Below are 13,149 nucleotides of genomic sequence, written 5' to 3' on the forward strand. Positions count from 1 at the left end.
TGGTTTGTAGAAAAGGGTTGGAGGGGCTGGGGAGATGGCTCAGTGGAATGAGTGCTTCCCTGGCAAGCGCAAGGTCCTCAGTTCAATCCCCGGTTCCACAAAAAAAAAAAAAAAAGAAAAGAAAAAGAAAAGGGTTGGAGGTCGCCTAATGTCTGGGGGTTATCACTGAACGAATGGTACCTAGGTATTTGAGTCTTCTGGGTTCCCAGTTGCTTTGTTAGTCACATTCTTTTTTTTTTTCATCTGGGTTACCAGTGTTTTTACATGTGTTTTGTGGAGGCTGGTGTATTACTCCATTTTATATATGAGAAAAAGATTCTCAGGAAAGTGAAAAGATTTTCCTAGCATGCTGCCACTGCAGAGTAACCAAACCAGAGCTTCAGCTGGGGTGTGCAGAACTCTGAAACCAGGCCTCCCTTTACTGCAAGGGTGAGCAGCATAGATGTAAGGCACCCAGGTCTCCCATCAGGAACATCAGGAATTGTAGCCATGTGGTCTGCCAACACTGCTGGCATGGCTCTTGCCCTGACGCCTGCTTCCCTGGTGCTTGACACCTCTTCCCCACAAAAGCTACGTCGGGCTCCAAGAAGAAAGGAAGAGACTAGCTGTGGACCTTATGCTGGTGGCAGAAGGAGCCCCCAGCTTTGAGGGGTTGTTGGTGCCACAACTGCGGGTGGCTTATGTGGCTGACAACAGCACTTTCCATGAGCAAAGCCAGCCCAGCTGAGTGCCATGGAAGATACCTGAGGAGTGGGGAGACAAGACCTTAAGAGGTGCAGAGGCAGGGCAGGGGCAGGGCTCCTCCTGGAGAGAGGCCTTGCGCTGCTCTCCTCCCCGCTGCTTTCCAGACTCTTGAGGCCTCCCACCTTCTGCCTCTACTCCTGCTCAGCAGACTCAGCTGGCTGGATAGCTGGGGCAAGCTGTTCGTAGCTTCAGAGGATCTGCCCACAGCCCAGGCTTTCTCAGGCTTTACTGTGTTCTGGGAGTCCGAGTTCCTACCTGGAAGTCACTGAGGGTCCTTTATGAGAAAGAAAAGTGACATGTCCAGAACCTTGCATGCCAGTTTCCTGTTTTGTGCCTCCCTAAACATCCTAGGCTGCCTCCTTCAGCCTACTGGGAAGCTAGCCTAAGTGTGTGCTCTGAGGTGGGCTTTGTTCTGAGTCCTCCCTGCAGTCCTGTGAGAAAAGTACTATTAAGTAGTGCATTGGACACAGGAGGAAACAGAGGCCCAGAGAAGTGTCTTCACTTTTCTAAGACTACACAGGGGACAAGTGGCACAGTCCAGATTTGAACACTGACTGTCTGATTGTAGAGTCCCTAATCTTAGCCAGCAGTCCCAAATCCTCATGTTTATTGGATGTCAAGGGTCCATGGAAACCCAGTGAGGGCGCTAAATCCTTGGCTGGTCTGGCACAGCAGCGTTGGATCTGAGGCCTGCGCCTGGCCTTGGCTGTTCTGATGGTGGTTAGCTGTACTGTACCCACTGTGGGGCCAGCCAGTCCAACCAGATCCATCTTAGCAGGCTTTTCAGTCGGGCGCTAAGACCGGACAAGTCAAGCCTCTTTACTCTCCCTGTCCCCTTCCACCCATTTTGGCAGCTGGGAAGCAGGCAGAGGGGCGCCATGCAGGCCCTGCTACGTTGGAACATCAAGGCCCTGGAAGAGCCCCATTCCTGTGCTCTGCATGCTCCATTCCTGTAGACGGGCCTGGTTTGCCTGAGCCTTGGGTCCAAAGGACAGTTGCCCAACCCTGCCCATTTCCTCTCCCGTGCAGCACCTGTCAGAGAGGGCCCAAGGACCTGCGTGTACGGGGCCACACGGCTGCGCAGCTGGCAGGCCTGCTTCCCTCCCTCTCCCCCTCCCTCCTTCTCTGCCTCCACCTTCTCCACTTGTGTCTCCCTTTGTGCTTTACTGGGATTTGTGCTTCTGGGTCTTCCTGTCTGGAGATGGAGGAAGTGGCAGACCAGGCCTCAGAGCCTCCAAGCCCTGTGGTAGAGTTTCTCTGACAAATGATGCCCCAGCCTCACTGTCGTCTTTTGTCCTAGGAGGGGACACTGGAGGATGTGCAGCAGGTGGGGACTGGCTGGGCCGAAGCCGGCTTTGGCTGGCCTGCCATGGGTCCCAGCTCCACTGCCGATGTCGGCCTCCTCGTGTGGCGGTTGCGCTGGGGCGCTGCCTGCCTTGGGAGTGGTGAGGACTGAAGGAGACAGTGCTGTAAGAGTCCATTGCTGTCAGTGGCTGGGCGTTCACAGGTGGCCACCATTCCTGTGCCTGTTTTGGAGAGGGAGGCAAATTGCTTTTGTTTTTGGGGTTCTTTGGGACTTTTGGGTGAAATTTGGATATTTACTCTCATTCATTTGGCTTACAGAGTCTCTTAGAAGCCCAGGACCTCTAATCTGGTAGTGACTTTTATGGGTTTCTTTCTTTCTTTGTCACTTCCTGAACAGGAAAAAGGATCTGTACCTTTAAGTTCCCAACAAAACCAAGCGGGACGCTGGCCCTTTAAAGACACATTACAGAGTTGGAACATGGCCTTTGTTTAACTAGCCATGATTAGTCCCAGCGGGCAGGGCTGGGGTGGTGTGTCTCAGGCCAGGGCGAGCTCGAAGTGGCTGTGGCAGCCAGGGCACTTGGTGTTCCTGGCCTGGGGAGCTGGGCGGCTGTGCTGCGGGATGGTGAGTGGCCTGAGTGGAGGTGGAGGTGAGAAGGGAGCCGGGAAAGGCTGGGTGGGAGCCATGCTGCTGGCAGCCTCTTGGGCCTAGAAGACCTGACCAGGCTGCACAGAGCAGCGCCGGAGGCAGTAGTTGTCACACGTGTACGCCGTGAGAAGGGGCTCTCAAGTTGCCCAGCAGTGACACCTGCCCCTCTGCTCCGACATGACCTCCACTGCCTGCCCAGAGAGTGGAAGCTGTGAGGATGAGCCTGCCCCTCCCCGCTGCCATGGAGAGTTTCAAATGAGAAGGGCCCAGAGCCTGTGATGCTGGCGTGCTCTACCGCGGGGCCCTGAAACCCCGGGAACACAGGGATGCCAGGAACCACTGTTTTCTGAGCTGAGGAGCGTGGCCTTTGCTCTGAGTCCCTAGGCCTTTGCTGGGCTGGATGGAGCTGTACTGCCATTTTGGGGCTGCATCTCCACTGCAGCCCCCCGGTGGGACCGTCTCATCTTTTTTCTTTCTATACCTGCTCCCTGATCCACTGGCCATTTGAGTGGGCTGGAGGAAGGCAGAAGACAAAGTTGTGTCGGGGCCTGCAGTGTTTTTGTGCTCCAGCTTGACCACGTGGGACGGGTGTCAGAAGCCTGATGCCCACCCCGTGTCTTTACTGTGGATGTGTGCCCCGTTTCTGGAGAAGCCGGAGAAGGGGTGTGTCTTAGCCAAGACCCAGGGCCAGTTGGTCCTAATTCTCTTCACTCAGTGCTGTGCCGGATGTGTAAGGCTAACCACCAGCCTGATGCCTACTCATCATCTTACAGAGTTGCTCGGGGTGGCAAAGGCAGGACTCAGTGCAGTTCTGTGATGCAGAGCACAGGAGTGGGGCTTTTCCAGGGCCTTTTGGTCCTAATCCTCTTCACTCAGTGCTGTGCCGGATGTGTAAGGCTAACCACCAGCCGGATGCCTACTTACCATCTTACAGACAGTTGCTCGGGGTGGCAAAGGCAGGACTCAGTGCAGTTCTGTGATGCAGAGCACAGGAATGGGGCTCTTCCAGGGCCTCCATGCTCCAATGTAGCAGGACCTGCATGGCGCCCTTCTGCCTGCTTCCCAGCTGCCAAAATGGGTGAACATGCAGTGTCATTTGTCACAGGTGCCTCATGAAAATTGGTACATTTGATGACGTGATTTCTGTAGCGTTGGTGCAAACCTGCGGCATCAGTGGGCAGTGAGGAGAGTTTGGAGTTGGAGGCCAAAGGCCAGGCCTTCTGCTTTGCCCTGCTCCTGGGAACTGTGATGCTGAGCAACTGCTTGCCTTCTTAGAGTGGCAGTTCCTTGTGGGGGTGGGGGGGAGGTGTCACTTGTGCTGGGGAGGCTCACAGAGGGTGGCCTTTGAGCCAGGCATAGACAGAGAAGGAGGCCTTAAGTGCTGGGAGTGTCTCACTTTGAGCCAAAATGGGCAGCCCCACGTGTCAGAGCTAGGTGCCCTGAGCAGGGCTGAATGGCTGGCTTGGGTCGTATCCACAAAGCTGTGCTCTCGGGTGTGAGACTTGAGATCTGCTGGAATCCCTTGGGCCAGGTGGCTAGTGACAGACAGTGCTGGCTTATCCGGAGTTGGCCTGTTGTGGACTGTGAGAAACAAGAGGGACTCTGAAGGTCGTATACTTGCTGCCTTTGGCAAAGCCTCTCGAGGTCTCTGCGCTTCAGTTGCCTTAACTGTAGCTTAGCTGCATGAGAATAAGAGGTCGTGGGGCTCCAAAATGTGGAGCCATTGCCTGGCATGTGCACTTCTAGTGTGGGCCAGTGTCTGTGTGGTGGGTACAGGGGTATGTGAGAGCCCCCTGGTTGCCCCTTGGTTTTCTTTCCTTTTTTTTTTTTTTTTTTTCCCCCGGTACTGGGGATTGAACTCAGGACCCATCTCCCTGGCCCGCCCCTTGGTTTTCTTCGACACGGTCTCTGAGTGTCTGACTTTGGCAGTGTCTAGAAGCCCGGGGCCTATCAGCTACACCTTGTCTTCCTGTTCTGGTGCTATTGAGCATTTCTGGCTACAGTGTGAGAAGCAGCGGCCCTGTTGGCTGCTGGGACTTCCATTGTTTGGCCTGGAGAGCAGCATGGAGCTGGGAGTCCCTAGGCCCAAAGCCCCAGCCTCAGTATGAGGGCCAACATACTGGGCAGTGGAGTAGCCTCGCCCAGGAGGGAGCAGGACCTTAGCATAACAATTCCTGCAGGTTCTGCTGTGGGATGGCCCATTTGGCAGGCGTGGGAGCCAAGGTGCCAGCACAGAGGAGGCCCATGCACCCTTGACTCAGTGTTCCTCCCCTTCTTGGCCTTTCTTTTCTCTCTGTCTGAGCTCAGGCTGCTGACAAGGAGAGGACCTGGTGTGGCCACAAAGCCTCTGCATCCCAAATGTGGTTAGAATCAAAGAGGGGGTAGCCTGAAGATAAGCTCTAGGTTTGGAGTCTTCGGTGTCCGTGTGTATTCCCAGATGCACTCCTCTTTAACTGGGGGGTCTTTGAGGTGCCTGGCCAAAATGGCCTGCACTCTTGAGCCTGCTCAGGTGAGGTGGCCTGGGTTGCTTGGCAGAGAAGCTTCTTGGGAGACCAGCTGTGGGGACAGGCAGGCAGGGTCTGCTGACCAGGTAGAGTGAGAGACATGTCTTGGAACTGTCAGTGTGCCAGGCAAAAGCCAGGAGTGCCACAGAAGTGCTGAGTGAAGGGACAGAATACCCAGAGGAGAGGCTCAGCACCACCCCAGCACAGTGTAAAGACCTGAGTGGAGGTCGGGGCCCTGTGTGGAGTGCTCAGGACCTGTCAGATGACCTCTACAGCAGTAGTAGGGCTGAAGGTGGGGTCTCTCCTGTTTCACAGTTGAGAAAACTGAGGCATGGGTTAATAATTTGACCAAGATTATAGAGCTTTAAAAATGTTCAATTCATTTTGAAACCGGATTTGCTAAGTTGCCCAGGCTGGCCTTGAACTTTTGATCTCCTGCTTCAGCCTCCTGAGTAGCTAGGATTACAGCTATGCCCCACGGTGCCTAGCTGTTGTATGTATTTTTAAAGAAGACCTCTCTTCCTTCAACCCATCATCTGCCAGCATAGTACCAGGAGCAGGTTGATAAGTGGCTGGGCCTTGGTTGGGCAGAAACCTGGTCCCCAGGGGTGGGGAGAGGACAATGCTTAGATCACCTCATCATTTCTCTTGAGCCCCCTGTGCCATTCCAGGAGGCCACCTGACATGGTGCCCATGTTGTGGATGGAGATGAGACCAGGGAGGGTGCTGCTACCTATGTCCTCCTATGAGGGGGAGCAGGGTCAGCAAAGAGGGCTTCTTGGAGGGGAAAGGGGGAAAGGTGGGATGAGTTAGGTAAGCCAGGGGAGAGAGGGAGGCCCTTCCTGGAGAATAGCGGCCCCTGGATTTTAGCTCATTTCTTGTTTTTATTTCATCATTCCCCCTGGGTCCTTTTGTCTCTATGGCCCCGAGGCTGCTGCTGGAAGGCTGTGCAGTTGGGGGCTGGGGGTGGAGATTGGAACCACTCAGAAACCAGGCACACACTCTGGTGTGATTCATTGTGGCGGGGAAATGTTCAGGGATGGGACTGGATTGAACTTAACGAGGAGGGAACACTTCTGCCAGGGCCTTGCAACATCTCAAGGGTCTGAGGGAAAGGTCCAGGGGAGGGGTGCAGAGTGGCAGGTGGTGAGGCAGCCCATGCACAGAGTGCGGGAGTGAGTGGGCCAGATCCACAGCGTCAGGCCCAGCAGGTGCAGCTGGGGTCAGAACCTGAGTGCTGTGTGGAGAAGTTGGCTCTTTTCCTGGGGCTGAGGAGGTAGGGGCTTTCCTTGGGGAGACTGCAGTAGGGCTTAGGATTAGGAGGTCTTTCTCTCTCTCTGAACTTTCTGATATGCAGGCCAAGCCTGGTAGGTTCTCTTGGGGACCAGGAGTTGTAAGCAGGAGGGGCAGTTGGCCTGCAACTCAATTTTGATTTGCCCAACTCCCATCCTATTCGATGAGCTTCCGTATACGCTGTCCTTTTAAAATTCAGGGCACTTCATGGTTCTACTGAGGTTTATGAATGTTTAAAAACTGCTTTGCGGTCCCCAAAGTAATTTGACAAGTCTGACAGCTATTGATTAAAAACCCAAAATTATTCAGGCTGCAGGATGACTTGGGGGATTAGATGGAAAGTTTTTTGTTTCTTCAGTCTCTGTATCCCCTTCCCCAAAAAGGAAATGAGATGTGGAAGTGGAAGTGTGATCCCAAATGTCTTTTTGCAGTCTACTTTCCCAGTTTTGCCTGAGAGTGGGGGCTGAGGGTTGGGGGCTGCCCAGGGTGCTGAAGGCTGCCTCTTCTGACTGGGGGCCAGCTCTGTAAACAGTGCCACTGTTGGCTTCCTGGAGACTGTGGTGGAGAAGTAGTGGTGGTCCCTGTGTGCACGAGGAGCTGATAGGGGCCTCTGTGTTTTCTTAAGTAGCTCAGCCTATGGAAACACCAACCAAGAAAGAGGAGGGAATTTGCTCAGGGTCCATGGGCCCAAGGGTAAGAGCAAAGAGGAAGAGCACATGAAGGGTGGATCCTGGCACCCTGTGATGGAGGGGCTATACTGCCTAACGGCGAGCAGGCTGCCAAGGTCCCAGACTTTTGTACTAGATTGCCATTCCTACTCTCCAAGCCTCAGTTTTCTCTTCAGCAGAGTAGACATGTACCAAAGTTGCCTGCATGAAATCCTTTGGACTTGTGTGCCATGCCAGCCCCGCCCCCGAGGCATGCTGAGACTTTGATAGAGACTGGGTGTGGTAGCACACACCTGTAATCTCAGTGCTTGGGAGGCTGAAAACAGGAGGGTCACTACAAGTCCCATTCTGTGTAGTGAGATTCTGTAGACCCTGTACTAAATACCTAAAAATAAATAAATAAATAAAAATCCTTTGAGTTCACTGAGGGTGTGTAGCAGGGCTTCTCAGGCCCAGGTTTGAGTCTGTCCACAAGGCATCTGTCTGTCCACAAGGCAGTGCCAATGTGGGTGAAAGGTTTTTGGGAGAAGACGGGGAGACAACACCTGTCCTTGGATAGCAACGCGAGTCCTACCATTGGGCGCACAGGTGGTGTGCAGTAAGCAGTTGGTAGGTCTTGGCTGCCACAGTGTCAGCATCCACTGGGCATACTGGTACCAAGCCCTGGGCTGTATGCACTGAGACTTAGTGGGCGATGAGCCCCAATCCTGTTTTGGTCACCAGGGTGTGGACCTTCTTTGCCAGTGTAGCTTTGTGTTTTGGGGAACCTCAGCAGTCAAGGGAAGTCAAAAGGCCAAGACTCAGTGCATGCGTGGGATTTGTTCGGCAGGCTCCTGATGTTTTTGCTATGACCTGTCTGTGGCCTTTGACTGAGGAAACCTGGGGCTGAGGACAATGCCTCTGGGTTCTGTTATCCCAGGGAACCTTCCCAGGCTGAGTGGCCAGCCTTCTCGCCTTTTTAGGACAGGCCCTTCCTCCCCGGGGGCAGCTAGGCAACTGCATTCTTGTCCCCTCCTGGGATCCCAGCTGGGCCAGAAGCAGCTGTCCCGCCTTCTCAGCAGCTGGTTCCCAGGCCAGCAGGGCAAGGCTGGGCTAGGGAGAGAGGCTCTGCTGGATGTTCCGGTGGGACGCGGTTGTGTTTATGTCCTGCTTGATTCTCAGAAGGTCGGTGCCCTTGTCCTGATACGCTCCAGGGCCATGTCCAGACAGGGTCTCCCTCCACTGTGGGCAGAGAGCTCTAGCACTGCTGTCAGGGCCTGCCTGCTCTACAGGCAAAGGTGTGGCAAGTGTGCTTGGGCCTCAAGGGACCTGGAGAGCTTGCTGAGTTTTAACTCCAGAATGATCAGGGTCTGCCAGCCTTGGGGTGGCAGGACTGTGGAGACACAGCTTGGCCAAAGCTTCGTCCCATTCTGGGCCTGGTTGTTGTGACAGCTAGTGGCATGTGACCAGGCAGTCCCCTTAGTGTCAAGGACCACTGACCTAGGATTCACAGGCAGAGGTGCCACCCGTAGACATTCCCTCTTTCTCCTTAAGTTCAGTAAGAAAAATTAAGGACTTTTAAAAAATCTGAGGCATCCTGAGTGTGTTAGCTTTTTCTTGCTGTGACAAAATATCTGAGCAAAGCAACTTCAAGAAAAAAAGGTTTATTCTAGCTAACAGTTTCAGTCCATGGTTAGCTAGCTCCGCAGCAAAGATGTCGTGGCAGAAGAGCTTCTTGGGACAAAGAGCCTGTTCACGCCAAGGCGTCTGGGTCGCAGAGAGCAGCAGCCCATGCTGGCTGCTTCCTCCCACGATTGTTTTATCCAGTCCCCACCCTGTGCAGGTACAGCCCACATTTAGGGGGGCTCTCTTCCCTAGTTTTTCACCCCACATGTCAGTCATGAAAGACCCCTCCTAAACACAGGCAAAAGTGTACCTTATGAATTTTGTAGGTATTTCTCAATTCAGCCAAGTTGACATCTGAAATTAACTGTCACAAGGACACTTGATTTGGGCAGATGAAGTTGGACCTAGTTTTGTACATTGAGAAAATAAGAAATTTGAGTGGTGTGGGGAAAGAACAGTGAGTGAACAGCCTGAGAAATTCTTATCCCCTTATTCCTATGTCAGAAAGTCTAACCTATCACAGTGGAAAGGTCAGCATTGATAAGCAGCATCTCTGTCACTCATCTGTGTTGTTCACAGCTCTGTTGTGCATGAATGAGGGGGCTGGGACAGTCACAGGTGACTGATGGTGGTTGCTGGCGCAGACCCTCGCCCTCCTGAACATGCCCTGCAGTGTCTCGCTTGGTCCTCAGAGCAACAGTAGAGAGATGTGTCATTCTCCCTTCTTGTGGGGAGGAAGCAGACCTAGAGAATCGATCACTTTTGGCCCTCAGGGTGGTGTGCTGTATCAGGAGCAGAGACCAGTTGGTTCCTAGCTGGGCTTCTGCCTGTGTGCTGCTTCTGGTGGCATCTCTGTAGCCCGCACTTACACGCATGGGTGTGTTTACTCTAGGGCTCCCTCTACTGCCTGCCTGCACGAGCTGCCTGCCCTATTGCCCCAGCAGCCCCTGAAAATGCAGGCACCCCCACCTGTAGTGGGTTTTACAGGGGTCTCGAGCTCTTGCTGGTGTACTCTCAGCCGCAGCATGCCCATTGTCAAACCAAATGAGCCTGGCCACTTGGGGATAGCTGGGGCTGAGCTGGCACTGACCTTTCTTGGTCCCAGCCCTGACTTGGGACTTTGCAGGGCAACCACCTCTGTATTTTTGAGATTTGGTGGGTCACGTTGAGCCCCTCACTGTCCAGGCTAAACAACCCTACTCTCAGCTTACCCAACCAGAGCTGTGAACATACTTAACTGTGTCAGGTAGGGCTTTACAATTAAGACAAGTTTTGTTTTTATTTTTGGGTCCCCTCTCTCCTTGAAATAATGAGTTTTCTGAACTTTTGTGTCACTAACCTTTTAAGAGGAAAAGGGATCTGAGTTGAAAACAGCTTTTGGGTTGGCTGGGAGGCTATCAGATAAGACCGTGCCCTAAGAGTTGGGACAATGTCCCCCTGTTCTTGCTGCCTGGCTTCACAATAAACTGCTGTTGAGCTGGCTCTGTTTCTAATAGTGGCCTTTCCGTGCCCATGTCCATGCCCATGCCCATATTTCCTGGGCCCTGGGAAGGGCTCCCTCACCACATCAAAATGATATGCCACAGTGAGCAGTCAGCCTGGCTATGGCTTTCTCTTCTCTTCTCTGCTGCCCATGGTCCCTTGTGATCGTGTGCTCTGTGGCGGTCTGGCCCATGAGTGACCTGGGTCTCCTGGTGCCACCTCCTCCCACCTCCTTCCTGGAAGATATAAGAATTCTCTGCCATGGAGGGCATAGGGAAAAGGCCTCCTGTGTAGCTAACCCAGCATGTGGGGGGAAGGCAGGAGACACAGGGTTGTCGTCACTAGAGGGCCGAAATGGTGCTGCAGAGTCTGCTATAATTTTGGAGATCCTAAGGAGGGCTGGGGTCATGGGCAGCAGGGTGCTGCTACAGGGGATAGGATGTGTCCCCGGAATCCCCTTTATCTTTGGTATTCTGGGGCAAATACTATATGCTGCTTTTGGGACGTTGTCTTAAACAGGCAGGGTGGTCTGGTGAACCCACTAATGACTCTTCTTTGTCCCTTCTGCCAGGCAGTAGCCATGTGATCAGCATTTGTGGGCCTAGGGAAGCCTATCCTCATCCCAGTTGATTTCCCTTTCCGTACTGACCTGGGCTGGTAAGGTATTAAATTTTCGTCCAGGAAGTCTGAGGCTCTGAATCTCAGAGCTGAGCCAGGCCGAGCCCTACCTGCGAGGAGCCCCACTGCCTGGCAGAGAGACAACTCTGTGGCGTACTTTCCCAGCACATCCTGGTGAATGCCACTGTCTGGCTAGGGAGACTTCATGAGAGAAAGGACAGTAATGAGAACTGGATAGGACTAAGGGAAGGAACTCTTGGCAGGAGGATGGCAAGGGCTTGGAGGCCTGCCTAAGAGACCTACGTCTTGCGGTGGAGTGGCCCAGAAGTTAGGCCACTGCAGGCGAGTGCAAGAGGCAGGTAGACCCCCAGCCAGCAGCAGTGAGTACCAAGACCTGGGCCAGAACTAAGTCTTAGGGTCTTTAGAAAGACCCCACTCTATCAAAGACCCAAAGGCCTAGGAAGAGCCTCCCCCTGAAAATGTTACCTTTTAGCATAGTTTAATATCATTAACCATTTGAGGTTAAGACTTTACCTCCCTTGTTGTACAAGGAGATAGACCAAGTGTGATAGCAACACTGGGAGAAAGATGGGCCCCTGGGTCTCACTTCCTCCTCTTCACGCGCGGGGAGGTTAGCATCTGTCTCTTGGGCTGTTGAAGATTCTGTGAGGTGAAGTGTGTGACAGTACCATGGTACCTGGCCAAGGGGTGCTGGCTGTGCCCAGGTGAGAAGTGGCAGGTGTGTGGCGCAGCCTCTCTGAGTGCAGCATAGCTACACCACGTTCTTGGCAGGGTTGTCGTGAGAACTAGTTCAGACTGGGAATGTGGAGGTGATCTGCAGCGGTGGAGGCACCTAGGTGAAGGCCTTTGCCCTCCTTGTTATCTCCTCGCCAAGGGGATCGGGCCCTTGCTGCTCAGGAACACAGAAGGGTGGAGGGGGAAGCTGTCATGACACCGGCCACCGGGAGAGGCCATGCAGTTGGGCCTGCTATCCCTCCTGTCCTCGGGAATCAGCCTGAGACCAGAATGGGCTACGGGCTAGCAGAATGCCTTCATACAATGGCATCAAACCCTAGACTGCACACCTATGGGGTGGTGGACAAGGCCTACACGCAGCGGGATTGGTTATGTTTGCACACTGAGCTCTGGCAGGTGAGAAACCTCTTCCCTGAGCCCATCTTCTCTTCCTGTAAAATGGGTAGATGAATGCTCCTGGTAGAGTTATGTGCCACTGAAGTGAGGAAAGGGATGTACGCGTGCAAGGGGCCACTATCTGCTCTGTGCTGGGTTTGGTGGGCACCTCCCGAGAGCAGAATGGGAGCAAGAGAAGGGCCAGTGCCTTCTCACTCTTCACCCACACTTCCCAGGCTGGGAGGCTGTGCCCTTGCTCCCTTGGAGCCTGGCTGTCCTGGGTGTTCATCATTTTCTTTCCCTCAAATGGCTGCTTGCTTAGCCTGGCAAGGCACAGACAAGGTGAAAAGGAAGTGATCCGGCCATATTTGGCCTAAGTCGAAGGCAAGGTGGGGTAAGAGCCTGCCATGGGTGATTCATGGGGCAGGCAATCCTTGCTGTGGAGTAGCTGGAGCTACAGACATGTGACCTTATGGCTGGCTTCCTAGAGAGGTGGCTGTCAGGCCATGGGATGGTCCTGCTAGGGCCAGGGAGTGATCGAATGACTACTTTTCCTTTCTGAGCCCCAGTCCTCTTATCAGCTACCTGCCAAGCACACAGACTGTAGCAGCCCATCTCCCTCTGGGCTAGTGGGGTAAGAACCAAGGTTGCTGTGTGTCAGGGCCTAGAGGGAGGATGGGTGGCAGTCTGAGTGAGAAAGAAATGTAGATGCATGAACCCACATGCCCTGCCACCACCCACGAGCGCTCCAAGGCCCAGGGGCAGCTGGGAAGACCTTGGAGGAGCTCCCATCCAGGGCTGGCTGCAGCCTTTACTCATATCCACCCCCATGGAGAAGCCTTTGGGGAGGTGGCCAGAGTTAGGGCCATCCAGCTGCAGTCAGCTGGGCTGGGGAAGTCCAAGGTGCCTTCAAGACCCTAAACTACCTCCAGCTCTTTGTAGGTCAGCCTGGGTCAGCTGGAACCTGTTTGTGGGACAGGATGGTGAGGAAAGAAGGGGATGGCTCTATAGTCACAGGCACTGAGCTGTTACTAGAGATCTGGCTGGGGCTAGCTGGGGTGTCCCTAGACAGGCCTAGTGTACTCAGCCTCACCTCCCATTCCCCTCTGCTGTCAGTCAGCACGTTCAAGCACCACCGGCAGGAAGAGGC

General features: G+C 53.9%; 1 protein-coding gene across 11 annotated transcripts in view; it reads left to right on the top strand.

The window, feature by feature from the left end:
• Window positions 1-13,149, top strand: part of Dab2ip (DAB2 interacting protein) — a 195,781-nt gene that overhangs the window by 153,131 nt on the left and 29,501 nt on the right. The window contains exon 1 of one of the 11 annotated variants that reach the window (XM_023701610.1): window positions 2,590-2,674. The exons of 9 other annotated variants lie outside the window; for them this stretch is intronic. Coding sequence is in view for 1 of the 2 variants with exons in the window: in XM_023701609.1 (XP_023557377.1) it covers window positions 3,301-3,311 (11 nt within the window). In the remaining variant the exon portion in view is untranslated. Of the gene's footprint in view, window positions 1-2,589; window positions 2,675-3,215; window positions 3,312-13,149 lie in introns of those variants that run through there. One more of the 11 variants, XM_023701609.1, reaches the window with a different exon arrangement.

This window comes from Octodon degus, unplaced genomic scaffold (genome assembly GCF_000260255.1).
Source record: "Octodon degus isolate 3935 unplaced genomic scaffold, OctDeg1.0 scaffold00137, whole genome shotgun sequence".
Classification (NCBI taxonomy): domain Eukaryota; kingdom Metazoa; phylum Chordata; class Mammalia; order Rodentia; family Octodontidae; genus Octodon; species Octodon degus.